At 34.9% G+C, this 18,350-nt stretch overlaps 1 protein-coding gene across 10 annotated transcripts in view; it reads right to left on the minus strand.

The window, feature by feature from the left end:
- Window positions 1-18,350, minus strand: part of NBEA (neurobeachin) — a 453,154-nt gene that overhangs the window by 207,574 nt on the left and 227,230 nt on the right. For all 10 annotated transcript variants that reach the window (XM_039696621.1, XM_039696630.1, XM_039696627.1 and 7 more), the window contains 2 exons: window positions 13,388-13,496; window positions 9,225-9,391 (listed from right to left, as the gene is read on the minus strand). In XM_039696621.1, the coding sequence (XP_039552555.1) occupies window positions 9,225-9,391; window positions 13,388-13,496 (276 nt within the window). The remainder of the gene's footprint in view (window positions 1-9,224; window positions 9,392-13,387; window positions 13,497-18,350) is intronic.

An 18,350-nucleotide genomic window follows, 5' to 3' on the forward strand; every position in this document is an offset into this window, starting at 1 on the left:
AGTTCTCAAATTAAACACAGACTCTATGTGGTTTATGAATCTTTTGGTGGATTTTGTAATAATCTAGACAACTGGATAATCTTCTACATTATTGTGTTTTAAAATGGTTCAGTACCATTCAATGTTTAAGAAATACTTATGGCATAAGACAGTATATTATTGAAGCTGAAATAATCATTTGACTCTGTTTTATTCATCTTCATCTGTTTTACTGAACTACCTGCAGGGAGCTTTATGGACGTATGATCATGCCAAGGTCACAGGATTAAGTGAGCAGTAATGACAGTAAACAAGCCTTTTCTGTATATTTTAAAGGGTCTTACTGAGTTACTTAAAATGCCATAAACATAAATAGTCCCTTATCTCTACAACACGTCCATGACAGATGACTTCAAAATATAACACTCCTGAGCAATGGAGCTTTACAACCTAACCAACAGTCCATATTATTGACAACGGTTACCAATATACTGGGGAGCACAAATACTGGGAGAAGCCTGCAATCTGTCACCTTCAGATATATTATATCTGTAAGTGTACAAGAAATAGATCTACAATATACATTAAAACTCTGTGTGAACAGATCTACTGCTGTAAAAAACAGAGCTTACTGGTTATGTAAAAATACAGTCATAAAGAAAAAGTAAATGCATAATGACAAACGTACCAAATCTACATAAGGTATGTAAAACCAGATAATAAAACCAAGCTTACACAGTACTTTCAATATCAACCTGAATGATGTAATTGGTCTTTAGAATTATACTGTGCATTACCATGTCTATTTTATCAACAAGGAATGCAGTATAATCAAGTACAGCAATCTCCTTCAAGTCATGTAACAACTATGACTGACATTGTGTTTCTGAATCAGTCAAAGTAAATCTGTGCGAACTTATTTTTTCACTGTTTTAAAAAGTTAAAATTAATAAATTAAAAAAATCTCAAAAAATAACCAAATCAACCAATCAAACAAGAAAATCTACAAAAAAATCCCAACCAAAAGTGATCAAATGAAAGAAATACATATGTTGGGAATATTTTTCAGAAATCAGAAATGTGAGTTGTCTAAGGATGATCTTCACAGTTTAGTATCCGTGAATATACAGACTAGGCTAACAAAATGCATGCAGAAACACCAAATCCAAGGAAACCTGCTAAATTGTATTGAGGTAAGAGGGAAGGGACGAGACTCTGGTTCTGGCCTCTGTGTCCAAATAACCATCCTCCTCCTGCACACTTGAAGACAGGACTTCCTTCTTACATGGCACTTGGAAGCAGCAGTTCCATATGCACTCGCCTATTACTCCCCTGTAGCAGTACTGCAAGATAGAGCTCCAAGCATTGGCTTAGGAAAGCTCCAAAATATTTTGAATGGGGAAGGTGTTACACCAGAGAGAAGTAAAAATGGGGAAAAAAAATCATCATGAGGGTTGATTTTTTTTCCCTCTTGTGGAAAAAGAATAGAAAAATAAGCCCAACAACAGAGCAGACAAGAAAAACAGATCAGTATATAACATATATTAGCTGATTACACATTACTGTGGAGAAAAAGGAGCTAAAAAGACAAGAGCTAGGTTTAAAACCACGTATAATTATTCTAATTTTAAGCAAAGAAAATTATTTAATAATGTACATACAAATTCAACTATAAATCTCCCAAAGACATGGAACAGGTTTTCTGAGGTGTTTGCATAATTGCACTTCGTATCCTACAAAGGAAGGGGGATGCAAAGTATGGGATTGGGATATACCACGCTACACCTTCCTTGGTGCCTGAAGATGATTTAATCCTCAGTCCTTTTCAAAACATTCTTCTCAATTTCTGAAATTATTTGACAATAGTATCATTGGACATAAATACCTTTCAAATAAAAAAGTACAAGGCATTAAGCTTGCTTTTGAGACAAAAAGACTCAAAATCGTTCCATTGGGTTCCATCACTGGCTAAACTTTGCACTTCTAATGCCTACAATGAGAAATGTTGGAGAAGTCTACCAAACACTACAGATTTTTCTCTTAAGGAAAGAAAAATATCTACAGCATGGCATTCACCTTCTGTAATATATTTGAAGCATGGCATGAGAAAGAACCCTGGATCATAATGGTACTTAAAAAAGACTTAAAAATAGGGTCTTACCCATTTTATGTCAGAAAATAAAGAACATGTCAAAGAACTTTCATTTCTAAGAAAATATGGCCTTCTTAAAAACATAAAATTTTCTTGTTGAAAATCTTAAGATCTATGGCATTTGCTTGTTTTTTATTTTTTGCTTTCTATATATGGGGAAGATAGGAAATCCACTGCTGTATTGCCCAGGTATTACTAGGTAGACATGTGAGGAAAAGTGAGCAAAGTGGTATCTAGCAATGAGAAATTTGTCTCTCATAGCTTCTAGTGAGTTTCTATTTCTTTTTAAATTTGAGGCAGGAAATGGAGAAGAGGCGCTAGAAACATTGTCTAATATCAGCAACCGTTACTGCAGTATACTGATAACCACTGCAGAGCTTGTTTCTGCAGAGCTTGTTTCTGCTGCAGGAAGTAGGAGAGAACATGAAGGAGGAAGGTACTTTGAAGTCCTACCAAGACATGGAAAATTCAAAATCAAGCCTGACTGAATTTGAGATTCCTCAGGAAACCCTGAGTTGAAAATTCAAGAAGTCTGAGTATTAGATGGATCCATCATGTCTACTTGTCTTATCTTTCTGTTTCTTAATTGCTCAGTTATAGTTGAAGGTTACAGGGCTGGATGGATCACAGGTCTGAACCTTTATGGCTGTTCTTGTGACTGGCTCCCTGGAAGCTGAATGGCTGCATGTGCATGCACATGCTAAATCCCTGGCCAGACTTAAGGAGGAACAGAAGTCACCCTCAGCCTGCTCATGGTGGCCTTCCTCCTCATATATGCATAGTCCCACAATAAATACATATATGGCAAATTGACTGTATGAAATTTGGATCTGTATTCCGATTACCGTTCCAGTTAAAGAAAATATTGACATCTAAAGATCTGTTGTCACTAAGTCTTAAAAAAATTTACAAAGCTTTCCTTTTTTTTTTTAGGAGAGCCCCAAATTTAGGCAGAAAAAAGCAGGAAAAAATCCTCTTACAGCAGAAGTTATAAGGTGAAAGTGCAGAAGACTTCCTTCTTTTTAATGAAATTAAATCTACTGTACTTCCTAGAGAAAAACAAGTCACTCTGTAGAGTTGAACAAGCCTTTCTTGAGCACCACTTGTTTCTCAACATTTGAAAACACTACGTCTTTCCAAAAAAAATATTTTCTTACGAGGTTTCTTCCAGCTGTGGGAACAAATCCATAGAACAGCGCCACAGTTCAAAACTAGTGAGCAACCTTGCACAAATACAGAACTGAATAAATCCCCCACATACAAGTTGTGCAGTTGCTTGTACAGAACATCTCTTGTAATACAATGCTCCTTTTTTGGCAGGTAATCTCTGTATTGTAAATATCACCCTATACCTATTATTAGAAAAGGATACGGAATTCTTCCATCCCCCCTTTTCCATCATGCTTTTCAAAATTCTCAGCTCCATTAGCAAGAGCTCTTTCAAACAGTCTCTGCCTTCCACCACAGCGGTAAGCAGTCAGGGAAGGAAGAAGAAAGAGGGTATGCAATGGGCGGAGCAGCCACACAGTTGAAAGCATAGTAAGAAAGTTAAAAATGGATTGAAATGTAAAGTACTACAAAAGAGCGATAAGATAAACAAAATCATCTCACTCATGTTTAAATCCTGCAATAAATGGATAACTAATACTAGACTGCAAATATGTTGCTGACACATTCGCTGCTCTCAAGGTTTCTCAAATACTGTAGTAAATTAGAACAACAGAAGGTAGAAAAGTATTTTCTTAATATTTTGTTGTGATGAAGTCATCTCAGAACTAAATATTTGGAACTTGTAACAGGATAGCTGAAGAACAAGCTAAAAAGTGTGCAGCTCAATCAGACCAATTATGAAGAACATATTCTGCCAGATCCAGACAGGATCTGGTCCTACATCTTTTCCACTGCCAAAGCCCCCTTTGTAATTTATGCCTAGCAGTTAAAATGAGCCACAAATGAATGAATAGCTAAACCAGATTAATCTGATTTGCAGTGGGGGTTAGAATAGGTTCTGTGCCTCTCTGAATTTCCTAAGACATCATAGTATAGAGATGGAGTCAGAGAATGCCAAAGGATGGCTGTAAGTGAAACAACGTTCTAAATTCCTGTGATCTGGTCTCCCTTGCTGTAAACTGGAAACATTTGGTTTAGAAACAGTGTTTTTCCAGAATCAACTTATTAAACTGCCAACCCCTACTGGCTTGGGAAAGGGAGCTCTCTTTCCGTTCTCATCCCTCTGGCCCCCAGCAGAACCCAATCTCCTCAGAAGCACACGCTGCAGAGAGAGACAAAACTAGCTGACTGGCAAGAAACTTTTTATTTGCAGCCTGTCTCCCCAGACGAATTTGGTCTTCACCACAGAATGAGTTTGACAGCTCTGCCTTCCACCATGAATGATTAATTTGTTATGGGTGTCTAGTTTAACCAAAGATGGATTTGAACAGAAAAAGCCCTTGTATACTTGCTATTTGGTACAGCTGCTTTAATGTAGGTGGAACCTCCTTCATTAAATCACAGAAAGCAAGAGAACCAAGTCTCATTTTTAAATGTCATTTTTCTCATTATAGTAGTCCTCCTGTGAATACCAAAACTGATCATATGAAAATATCTATGACAAGTATTTAATATTCAGATTTTGAAGACTAATTGGAATTCTGAACTCCTTTTATTGCTCTAAATTGCTTTAAATCTATACAAACTGTATATTCAGTATTCATGAATAAAAGTTTTTGAAGAGTTGAGGTATCTCATAAAACCAAGAAGCTGAAGTAAGACTGTAACAGCTTATGGGCCAAAACACAGATATTCATATGGTTGATGAGAAATTTGAACTGTGTGTACAGACAAGTTATACAAAACTTTTTCTAAAAAAAAATATGTGTATGAGGAGAGACACAGATGGGGAGGGAGAGAAGCACCATATGAAGCTGACAGAGAAGGCAGAAGGAAGCATATGTTGTGACATGAAAACTATAACCCTGAAAAAAGCTGAGGGTAAGTGCTGGCTTAAAGAAGCTTGGAATGCTAAGCTATGAAACACCCTGTTTGATTCTTCCTGATGCTGCAGATTCCCTCTGAACAAGTGACAATACATCAAAGAAATAACTAGCTCATCAATTTCTCATCTGAATGGGAAAAACCTGCAGAATTTTAGTTTTGATATAATGTTGAAATTAAAAATGGGGAAAAAAACAAGTATGTTTAGGGTAAGCTATTACAAAGATACCTAAAAGTATAAAATTGTCCAAATGCAGGAAATGGAATTAGTTTTGTTGAAGGACATAAACAGGATTTATAACAAACTAATGGGATTTAGTTTGAAATCTATTATGCTTTTTCTGAGATATGTAGATGAAAATGAGATGATTCAGTAAATTTCCATTTGTTATAGAGGATTTGATGCTCACGCTTGGCAGAAAATGAGAAAAAGAACTTTGGGTTTCACTTTAAGATATAAAGGCAAATCAGTTGTGAAGGAGGAAAGACGCTAACATTGACAAGCAATAAAAATGAAAGTTTTTTTCTCAAACTGTTATTTGCCATTTTTAGTCAGAAGGAGATGAAAGAGTAAAGAGATTCTCAGACCATTCAAACTACTGATTGATTAACAAACAAACAGGAATTTGTTATACAAATTATTGTGCTTGTAGGCAGTTATTCAAGTTGTAGAGTATTAGCCTATAATTAATTTCACCTTCATAAATTAATAGCTAATTAGGAAGCTGATTGAAATGCAAGTCATCTATTTATTTATGATATTTTTAGTTAAGCTATCTATATATAACAACAAGTTAGAATTCAATGTCTCATATGGTATTTTGTTGGCTTATACCATTCAACTTCATTCTTGTTTCTTCAGACATTTTGGGAAGATTTTATGATAATATATTTAAAATTCGTAATTTACAAGTACTATGGAATGTAGAATACATCAAAACATCAGACCTCTTGCTTTTCCTCTCAGTACTAACCTTCTGTGGTTCTTAACAGTCTCTTTGTTTCTTAATGAACAAAGAGTAAGATTTGTGGCACCTACAGATTTAATTGTAAATGCCGGTTGTTGCCTTCTGCAAAGACAATACACAGAGACACAAAACCTGCAGAGGTTTAGAAGCTCATTGTGTTAAACTGTAAGCACATGGAAACATTTTCTCTACAATTGGGTCATATTTCATGAAATTAAATCATAATATTTTGTAATCTGATCATCTATATTAAAGAACTTGAAAATTATTTATCTTGAGACTAGATAAACAAAAACACAAGCAAGATAGAACAAGAGAACATGGCTTCAAGTTAGGCCAGGAGAGGTTGAGATTAGATATTGGGAAAAATTTAATCACCAAAAGGGTTGTGAAACATTGGAACAAATTGTCCAGGAGGTGCTTGATTCACCATTCTTGGGGCTGTTTAAAAGACATGTGGATACGGCATTTAGGGACACCATTTATTGGTGGATTTGGCAGTGTTAGGTTAATGGTTGAATCCATTGAGCTTAGAGGTTCTTCACAATTGAAATGATCCTATGATTCTATACATATTTGTACTTTATGCTGCATTGGTAGCCACCACTTTGCAGACAGAGAACTGAAGATTTGAAGAATCACATTCATGTCTGCACAAATATTTTCCTATCTTACCCATTTTGGATGTCAAAAGGTATTGCTATTACCCAAGTACTTATTGTGCAGAAGTGATGGCCTGTTTCTTAACCTGCCCTACCTGGGTCAGAGAAGGATCTCCCAAAATTCACCATTTTAATGAAGGGTCCCCAGTGCTCAAGTTGAACAGGAGACTAGCAGTGTGTCTTCAGAACTGGGAACATTTTTCCCAATGGAAATTTTAAAATCACAACAGAAGTGCAGAGGTCTAGTATGATAACGTGGCTTTTGTGTATTTTTAAAGTAACTCTGTATTCCTGTCAGGCTGTATCTCTCAAGGCACAGAGAAGCATGAGTTTATAAAGAGACTGCTAATGCTGTTAACTCCTTGTCAGGAACTAAAAACAGAGATGAGTCCTGTTGTGCTTTGTGCCAGCCAAAATGAGAGGTGTGTATGATTTTGGAAGCCATCCTGACCTCCACCATGTAGAAAGTATTGGAATATCTAATCAACAACAGTTTTTGCACTCTGTGGCTGAGGAGTTTTATGAGACCACTTTCCATTTTCTGCCCTTAAATTCTTTCAGACCTGCCCACTGAGTGACACTGGTCCCTATAAAGGCTCAGAGGCTCTTCCACTGGGCATCTCCCTCTCCCTGCTGCCAACCCAGTCCTCCCCATACACAGCCCACTAGTCCCACGACAGAAAGTGCACTTGTGTCCTGGATCACAAAGCTACCATGGCACGCACAGCTGAGCCTGCAGTGCAAGGCCATTTCCCAAATGGCTCCCACAAACGGGGAGCCTCACTTGGAGACCTTCTACTGTCACCATGTCCCCCTTCTCCAGGTTAAGCCACTGCCTGTGGTTAAAATACAACCAAACCAAACACTGCATCTAGCACTGCAAGTACCAAAAATGGAAAGCAGCTCCGCCAGTAACTGAGAAGCAGACAACGCTGGACAAGCTGCATTACAGGGATAAAATAAAAATTTCTTTTGTTTAGTGTAAGAAATTTCACAGGTTTGTCACAGGTTTGTCACAAGCTACTTTATGTCCCATCAGAAACTCAAGAGAAGAAAAAGCTGCAGCAATGGACTGTTGCCATTTAGGAAGCTATAAATAATCCAGGAGATAAAAGTCATTTGGCCCTAAGAACACATAGTCTTCTGGTAAAGGTATTCACCAGGAACTTATTTAAGTCTGCAAAGTGTCTGCAGCCATTCACAAATTTGAGCAACAACATTATTCAAAAATTGCTATTAATTATTCAAAGACATTAAAAAGAGTGAAAATTGCATTTATTTTTAGCGTGTTCAAGTCTCTAGACACACAACTTTAAGCCTCAACTAGAGATAACATGGGCATCCCTTATGGACTAAGCCTGTCTTGAATTAACCATATGACAGTTTTCTACTTGTTTTTTTTGTAATTTCCCCCAGAATGTCTCTGGTGTTAGACAAGAGAGTTTCTGTAAGACTGAATTTCCACAATTTCTACCATCTTAAAAAATAAATACATTTCTATCATCATCCAGGAGAGAGTAATTTCTTTAGAAGAAACAGGGATAAAGAACATGAAAAATTTCATTTTTGTTTTAAATATGGCATAACTGCAAGAACCAACTAGATAGAATTACAAAAAGAATAAACAGTATATGTACTACTTATTAAACTTTATTGCTGACACATCGAATTTATTACTTGGCAACTTTTTTTATAGTCTTAAACCCTAACTATGTAGTCAACATAAATTCAAATATGTTTTGTCAAAGAATATTTATCTAGAAAAAAAAGTGTTTGTATTATCCACCTCAACTATATTTTTCCTGAAAAAGTTTATCAGAACTAAAATTGACCTTTCTGTTCTTCACTGAATGATTCAGAGGAGACAAATAAGAATTTAAATAGAAAACCAAGCTGTAAAATATGGTTATCTGGAAGCAGGACTTCCTTGATTTCTTTTGAGTTGTTTCACTCTGAATAAATAATCAAGTATTTCTGGCTAGAATGCACAAACAAGAGAGAGACTTGACAGACTCTACTTTCACAGACAGGGCACTCACATGACAGACCCAGGTTCAAGACCTTGCTTTGAGTGAAGGAAAGGAGCAATTTCAGTTCAAGTCTTCCACATGAGGGTCAGCACTTTAGCCACTGGCTATTTTTGTGATTCCGAGGAGCAAGGGTCTTCTTTTTGGCATGATATAAGAAAACATTAAATTTCACTGCTATCTTTAATAGAATGAACTTTTAAAACCTCAAATACTGTATCAGTTACATATGGAAGAAATGATATATTTTAGACATTTTTAAAATTAGTCTTTTAACAGCAATACTCGCTTAATTGAGCTGCATTTTGCTCAGCTTCGCATATGCTACATTTAAGTACCTTTAAACCCGTAATAAAATCGTATTTCAGTTATACAATGCCTCCTTCTCTCAAAGTTTCCAAGTAACACTTAAAGCCTCACACTTTCTACATTTGCAGCTTACCTGTGAGAAACAGCTCCCCAGGCACCATGTTTATTTGTTAGTATGTTGAGTATCTTCTGTTTCAGCTGGTTGGCCGTGACGTGGTCTCGATGCTTGGCAGCACTGATGAGGTGATCACACATCTTCTCCTCCTCTCTCCGGTCAGCAGCGTACTGAGCGCATTGTGACTGGGAATGAAAGAACATCCACTTTGTTAAAGACAGGCTACTTGTGATCGCCCTAAAATTATTATTTATTTAGCTCTCTGATTATGAAAAGAACTCATTAAAGTGTTTTTTAGAAGTATAGGGCATGGCATTTGTCCTAGTTTCATCCAGGACAGGGTTAATTTTTCACAATAGCTGGAAGGAAAGCATGTCCAAATCCTAGGGTTATTTGATACCATCTCATGTCACTTGCCAGGGGCAGGAGTAAGGGAGACTCTCTCTCTGGTCTGGGGGAAAGTGTGGCAGGCTAGAAGGTCCAGTACTGTTTTGCTTACTGTGTAAACCATTTCTTTGTCTTATACCTTTTGTTATTAATGTTATTGCTGTACTGTTCTCTTTCTTATCTCATGGCTGTTTCCAGTAAATTGTTCTTATCTCAATTTGTGATTTTCACCTCCTGTGCCTCCAGATCTCAACAGCACCATGGAAGGGATGGGGAAACTATCCCAGTGTCTGGTTTAGGAGAGTCTAGGTGAGGACACTGAATTTTTATGTAGCAGTATTTCTTCATCGTAACACCATTCGTGTCCTACTACTCTGTATTATCCATGAACAAGCACTCTGTTTGAACATATAAAAACTGAAATACCAAGGGCAAAGACAACAGAATTCAAATTAAAAACATTAAGACATACATGTGGGTGTGTGTATATATCTGACCATGGAGATGCTTTGAAAGTTATGCTTTCTTTTGTAAATGTTTAATGTGTTCTCAGGTATAAAATACACCTCTAACATACACAGGATAATATACAAGAAAAAATTATGTACTGGTTTTGATTTTTAAATTATATTAACACCTAAAATTTAAAAAAAAAGATTTTTTATTGTTGCAGATGCTAAATTTAAAAAAAAAAAAGTAGACTTTCTATCTCATCCTACAATATGCAAAATTTTGATAACATACTACTAATTTTAAGAACCCTAATGGATAAAAAAATCAAAAATCTTTTAAACTGAAAAAAATCTAATATTTCCATCGTGTTCTTTGAGAGAAAACTACCTCTGAAATAAATAACCTTCATGTAAATGTTTCTAAACGGCTAGAATTCTATAGTGTATTTTTGGTCTCATAAAAAATTTCTTTATGTATAAGGACAATATTTTTCCATTTCTTTACTCAATATCACTAAGTCCAAAGTCAATTTCTCTTCCTCGTAAAAATTCTTTCAAAATGTCTAAAGAAAGGGAATACAGCTAGAGTAATCAAAATAAATCCACTAAAAGTATAATTTTCTAGATATAAATTACAAAGGCTATAATAGTCTCAGAACAGCTAATTTAAAAAATACCTTTTATGACACATTTTTTGTACTCAGACTTTTGTGCACCATTTCAGGACATTTAGCCAATACTCAATGCTGTAATAGTGCTGAATAGAAACCAATTTTCTAGTATTCAAAAGAGCAATTAAAATTAAGTTAACCTCATACTTTATATTTTATTCTTAATATTACTGAACACTACCCTTTTAGTACAGATCACATTAGCATTCCGTATGATTCTACCAGTGGTCTTTCTATTGTGTTTACAGACATAATTTAAAGTAATCTATCTGGGAAAGAACAATGGTTACACTAATTCATAAAGGGTTAATTCATTTTCCAATTTATCTTCTTGTACAGGGAGGCACCAATTAGTACAATGATCTGCCTTAGTAATGAGGTTAATATTTCACCAGCTCATTGGACAGTAAAATTAAATTTTCATTTTTCTTCCTGAACAATTACAAAGGTTAACAAAATGAAAGTTAACTGTGAAGTACCCATTCTGGGAGGAATTTTCCTGGCTGTGACTACAACTGGAGCCACAGAATAACATTTAGATGCTGGTCCATGGTCTGTGCAGCAGACACAGTAACTTGGTGCAGCTTGGAACAAATAATTTCACCCATAATGATTCAATTAAAGTTTAAAGGGCAGAAATAAAATAAAATAGTCATGCACTTCTCTAGTAGAGAGCACTGATTAACATGTACTAAACCCCAGAAGGTATACCTATACAGTTTATTAAAACAAAGTGACAGATATACAATCATGTAGCAGAAAACTACCAGAAATCTTTGTCCCTACTGCTTTCAAGTAGGATGAATAATAAAATATTCAGTTATATCCCCACCATTATTAAAGACAATATATAAAGCATTCTTTCAGACTTTAACCATCACCTTAAGTACTTGTGAATTTCACATTAAAACATTTTACTATTTTCTTTTATGATTTGCAGATTTAAACTTACTTGCCTAAAATGCGTACCTCAGTCTTTTCCTATAACAAATGTAATGAGAATTTTCATATATGAAAAACATGTTGGTTTCTTTAGCAGACAATAAGACAGACTTGAGGCTACTCCTTTAGGGAATTTAGTTAATATTCTAAATCCTATTTGCTAACAGAAGCTGGAAGTTAATTGAATATTCTCATTCTGTCTGGAGTTCTGACAGATCTTATACCTCAATGTATTCTTCAAAGAGCAGATAACTCAATCTTCCATTGTCATCTTAGGTTACTGCATGATGCTCTGATAGATATCAAATGTTATTTATTGTTGAGGCAATATGAAACTTCACTCTGACATACACTTAATTGTAAACGCAATTTTATCTATGTTCAAAATATCCAGTATAAGCTTGGTAATAAAGTTGTTGCAATCCCATATGACAAGTGTCTGCTGTCTGCTCTGACAAAATGAAGTAAAGGTTATGTGTATTCAAAATGACAACAGATATCTCTGTCTCTCACAGTTCTCAGCTAGGTCAAGGAGCACAAAAACTAGTACATCAAAGTGCACATTTAAGAGAGCTGTTTCAAGGAGATAAAAACCTCATCAAATCTGAGATTCCTGCATCCTATTTCTGGCCACCAGGTGCTTGCTGACATTTTCTGACAGATTAATAAATTGATATAGCTATTTATTATCATCAATACTAAGTCTGTCAATCTCAGTCCTAATGCTAGATCATTTGAGCAGTAAAAGATGTGAAAATATATGACTGCACATATATACCTACATCTACACAAATGCATACAAACACAAGGCAGGTTCAGAAATATAAAAACCAGTGATGAAATGTACAAAACACCATAAAAATGCAAAACCATATTTGATAAAATCATGTCAAAAATGAAATAATTTACTCCATTACTTTTGCATGATTTTTTTTTTTTAAATAGGGAAAAAACCCCTGTAAACAATAGGAAACCTATTGAACTGAAGACATTTTAAGAACAGGGGATTTAACATTTGGATCACCTTCAAGCAACATTATTTAAATTTTATACTGTACCATTCATTGATGAAAAAACGACCAAATGTTGACTCCTTTCCAGAATAGGAATTATAAACATCTAAGAGTTATGGGAGTCAGCTGCTCTGTTACATCTTCCAATACGCAATCTTACTGTTGCTAATGATTCCTAACTACCAAAAAAAATATGCAGTATCGTATTTCATATATAAAAAAAAGTGTTCTAAACTACTCCAAAATTCAAAATATTTGAAGAAAATGACCTTAAATATTAAATCTGTTCAACAAAACATTTATATTATTTTTATTACATATCTTAAGTCGATAATTGCTTTGCTTTTTTACTGACCTCATACCTATTGTTGTAAATAATTAACAAAAATAATTAATAAGGTGATTTGCATTACTATTTTCAATAAATCAAAAGTTCTTTGTGAGTCAAAGGGTCTACCATATATGATTCGACATTCTGATTAAGGCATTTCTTCAAGCTGTAAATGCTTTTATGAATTTCAGTGACAAGATCAGAAATTAAACCCATTCTTTGTGCCTGACATTTACCAAAGCTTTTAAAAACCAGTTTTGAAATGCTTTCAATGTAAATTTCTTCCTTGGAAGAAAAAAATAAAATCTTTATTGCAGGGAGTTACAGTCTAGGCGACAACTGAGTGAAAACAGAGAACCAGAAATGCAGCAGCTCTCAGGCTTACCTCAAACTCAGCGTGCTTGTGGACATCTTCAGCTCTTTGTCGGTTTAAAATAAATTCTGCTTCATTTGCAACACGCACTATATGGTCTTTCATTGCATGACACAATAATCTAAAATGAAAAAAAAATCAGAATCAGCCGTTTTATTTTATATAATTCAAATAAACTATTTCAGCAGATTTACCTACAATGGAAACATCAATAAAACTTCTGTAATCAAACTTTGCAATTAGTCAAATAAAAAAAAAATCTAAATTTTTCTGAATTGTGAAAGCACAAAGAAAACACATTAAATGGAAAAAAAAGTCTTCCATTTATTACTGAAGGCAAAAGTTCCTTATGGAAGAATATATTTTCAGTATATTTTTGACAGCAATCTCAATATGAATAGTGCACTCACATTAAAAAAAAATCTAGAAAATTGCTTAAAGTCTTATTTGTACCATTAAAAACATTAAATAGAGGTATTCCAATTTCAGTCCTAAAAAAAATAATTACTGAAGATTTAAAATTCTATTAAAATTGAAAAGCAACATCAATATCTCTTACATATTTCTTCAAACACTACTGTGAAAAGTACATTTTCCACGTTTTCAAGGTTTCAGAAACAGACAAATCTTACTCAAAAAGGAGGAAAAAATAGATTTAAGACCGGATTGAGACTGAGGATGCCAAGCAGCCACATTAAGTCTTTTCTGAAGACCACAAAATACCATGAGATGCATAACAAAGTTGCATAAACACTGTGTTAAAAATCCTCACGTTGGGCAGCAAGAATGGAACCCACTACTTTCTTGTCCCTATAGCCCATATCAAGGGTTGGCCATTATATTAAAAATTACTCTGCTCTTCTTATCAGCAGAGAGTAAATCTCTTTCAGGATGCAATGATCTGACAGGTCTGTTTAGGATCAGGAAAAACCATTTATTTTTCTGTGGAAGTGGAACATGGTCTGGGATTTTCCTTCTTGCAGCATCAGGGAAAGAATTTCAGAGTTTCTTATATTAAGGCTGTGAAATCTCTAGCGAACTCCACCCTAATTTGGTGTTAGAAGTAAAATTCATTATTATTAGAAATGAAAGTCATGATTACTAGACATTACAACTGTAAGATGGAAAGAGCTAAAAGCTTTTTTTGTCTCCACTGTTCTACCATCTGTGAAGAAAGGAAATCACTAACCCTGAGCTAATATTGAATATGTGTACATGGCAAGGGAAACCGTAAATGTTGAGGCCTCTGTTTTAGAGAGGAAGATAAAAAAACTTGGATCAAGGTTTCACAGTAGATATTAATGTCTTTAATAACTCTTTTTATTATATCTAACCCTCTGTTATTTTTAAAGCAAAAACTTTTTTGCTAATTATAAGCCGAAAGATCAAAGTTGCCTACCCTGTAGTTTTCGAAATTTAGCCTTATTTCTTAATCCACCCTGCTGGAAGATATGTTTCAGTATTTTATTACTGTTAAGTGTTCATATTTTTATTGTTCATATATTATTGTTAAGATGTAAGTGTAGGACTGTCCTTAGATATGGATTAGGAATCAACATCAGTGGATGTCAGGAAGATGGGGACAGATCATTCCTTGTGCCCAGCAACAAGACAAGTGGCAGTGAGCACAAAGCAGATCACAGGAAGCTCTGGCTGAACATGAGGAAAAATGTCTTTACTTTGTGGGTGACAGAGCACTGCAACAGGGTGCCCAGGGAGGTTGTGGAGTCAGTCACCTGTCCTGGAGAAATTCAAAAGCTGTCTGGACACAATCCTGTGCAATCTGGGATATCTCAGTATTATTTCAATTGTGTCTTGCCAGTTACTCCATGCACTCTTACATATCTATCACTGATTGTGACTTCTTCAAGAAAAAGGTGAAAAACTGTTTGTATGATCATTAACAAATTAGGATTATCACAAAATTGAGGCCATGGCCTCCTAGAATTGTATCATCAATTAAATAATATGGTACCAATGTGTGGTAATAAGGGACATACTATGATTCACTTACCTTAAGTGCTTGTCTGCAACTAAGGAAGAACTCCAAAGACTAGATAAACTATGTTTTTCATCTAGAAGACCATTAATGCTAGTCCTAACATCACTTGACAGAAAGATTTTGAAAAAAGGAAGGGTGAAAATCCAAGCAATCATTTAAAAATCTTGTGTGGCTACAAAAGAAGCCCTGACCTGGATGTTTTGATTTGCAAGTGCAAGAAAGCAGGGCTGAAAACAGAAGCATAATAAATTAAAGCAGTTAAATATGTCATCACTGAGAGGCAGCAACTACAAGGTTGCAGAAGCAATGTCTTACAAAGGTTTTTGCAAAGGTACATGCTTCTGTGCTTGCTCTACTTTTTAAAGGAAACTCACTTTTTGAACTTTAAAAACTGTTAAAAAATAATTCCTGGTATTGGTTTTTAGTTTTAACTGAAAGCTACTATGTATTCTCAAACTGCATTCCTACTGAGTAAAAGATGGTAAAACTCTTTACTGGATTATAGCAGAGCCAGCTAAATCTGAATCTCAGATCCATATAGACACAGAACTACTCAGTGCACTGTCTTAACTGGTTTATATCTGATGAACAAGCATGATAATGTTGTCATCCTTTGAATACTAACCAATTTATCTATATCCTGAATAATTCAATCACATTCATGGCATAAGATTACTAAAAAAAAAAAAAAAAAGAAAGCTCCAACTTTTTGGTTTGAGAAAAAGTGCCTACAACTTCTTTTTGTTTCTCAAAGGAAATAAAAACAAAATTACTCAGAAAGAATCCCAAATCAGGAGAAATCTTACCCTCAGTAGTAACAAAGAATTCCAGTACATTAAAAAAAAAAAAAATCTGCCTTCCCACACTAAGAGTAAGAGAAACCAACAAGAATCTCTAGGTCAGCAAATTCACTCTTTCATTGCAACAGGCAACTACATAATTTAAAATTTTTCATAAACTGCCTTTAGCTTATGAAAGGTATTTTCATTAAATGTAGCTCTTGAAATGTGTTTTCATTACGTGAAAATGTCATTGAGTTACTTGCCTCCCACACAGCTTTGGAAGGTTCTCTGAAGCTTAAAACCCTTTTCCTCTCCAAACTAAATTTCAGCAGCCTTAACTGTCTCATTTTACACAAACCTTGCCCTTAGCTTTACACAGCCCTTCCTTCTGATGATCTTCTGGTTGTCTATGTATTCCTATTTCTAAGTAGACCAGATCAATGATTTTTCTTGGATGGCAAACAGTAGGTAAGAGGTCTTTTACTAATATCATAATTAGATTTTGCCTTTTCTGGAAGCCCATATCCAAAACTGTCAGCAGTATTCTAGACAAATTCTAGTCACTATTTACATAGTAACATTAATGCTGCCTTATTTCAATGGGAATACCCTTTCTGATGTAATTCTATAATTGTTTTTCCGTATTTTGTGATTTTGCACAAGAAAATTTCACTGACAGATTGATCTTTTACCTCAGATAGTTTCAAAAGATGCATGTATTTTCTAGCATATATTTTCAAGAATATGAACACCATGTGCTGTTACATTATAAAATATTTATATAGTACATTACATTGTATAACATTTATATTACAGGTTGAAACCCACCCAGTATCCCCTGATTGATATCTCTGTCATCTGCCCAACCAGGTTTCCCATCCACAGTTTTTTTACAGAGCATTCTCTTTTTGTATCTTCCCCTGACCATCATCCTGTACTGGATTGACCAATCCCACTGAGAAGAACCTTGAGGAACAAGAATGGATGTATAATTGCTATACAAAGGGGTGATCCAAAATTTGAGAGCTTTCCAATTTTTACTCTCTTTTAGAAAAACACTTGTGTTCTTTAGTGAGATCTTTTTATCACAGTGACTGAGTTATACCCACATTCTCATTCATGCTTGTAAATCCTCGTCCTGTCCTAGCAAGCACCACCCTCAACAGACCTAGTAGCTACATTAATGTTGAGACAGCGATGAATGAAGCCTCCTGGTCATACATTTCTATATAAGTAGCACTTCCAAAGGTCTAAGGAGGTTTATGAAGAGTTTCACCATAGGCTTGCTGTACTTTTTATTCTCACTTCCAGCAATTCACGATTTCCCAAAAAAAAAAAAAAAAAAAAAAAAAAAAAAAAAAAAAAGCCTTGAGTAAATAAAAGTAAAAACATTGACCTTGAAAAATTTTTGGCTTCATCCTGTGTGACCATTTCTTTGGTTGCACCATTGAAACTCCTACCAGTATTGAAGACAACTGTGCTTGCCAGATGAGCTGATCTCAAAGAAGAACTGATGACCAGCAAAAAATCTTATCTCCTCTTTGTGTGCAATCCTTACTGTATAAGGTAGAGACCAAACACAATCTAACTTAAGGTTTCTCTTCATCCAGACAAGCTTGGTTTTTACTAATGTCTACACATTTACAAACCACAGTGGAAGTCCCTTTACTAGGAAACAGGGTTGACTTGGTTTTAGACTGTATCAAAAGAATTTCAGTAGAAAATCCACCAACAAAGCAGTCTGAGATCACTTGTTTCTCAAATCCTTCTACAGAGAAATGATCTTTCTATTTAGACAATTGTGGAATTTTCAGCTGAAGATATGGGAGAAAAACTCTAATTAAAATAAGCTGGTACTTCATAATAAGCATGACAAGGCTTAAGTATCTGTAGGAATAAATGGTGGAGTCTCCTTAACGTAAAAATGGAAAAAGCTCAGAGTTATGGGCAAGACTAGGCTGACAGCAAGTTTCAGGACATGATTATTTATAAATATTAATTATTTGTAAATATTGTTTGGGAGTAGGTAAGAAGTTATTTTAAATCCGTGTATCTAGCTTTCCAGAATTCTGCCCTCAGCAAAGCTGAGTGCTTACAGGTTAAAGGAAGTTGCAAAAAACATGTGCAACCAACCAGAAGTCCCTGTTTTACAGATAATGGAATTTAAAAAAGCTGGATTGTGGAGTAGACC

The sequence above is a fragment of the Passer montanus genome, unplaced genomic scaffold (assembly GCF_014805655.1).
Source record: "Passer montanus isolate IOZ18808 unplaced genomic scaffold, ASM1480565v1 scaffold99, whole genome shotgun sequence".
In the NCBI taxonomy this organism is placed as follows: domain Eukaryota; kingdom Metazoa; phylum Chordata; class Aves; order Passeriformes; family Passeridae; genus Passer; species Passer montanus.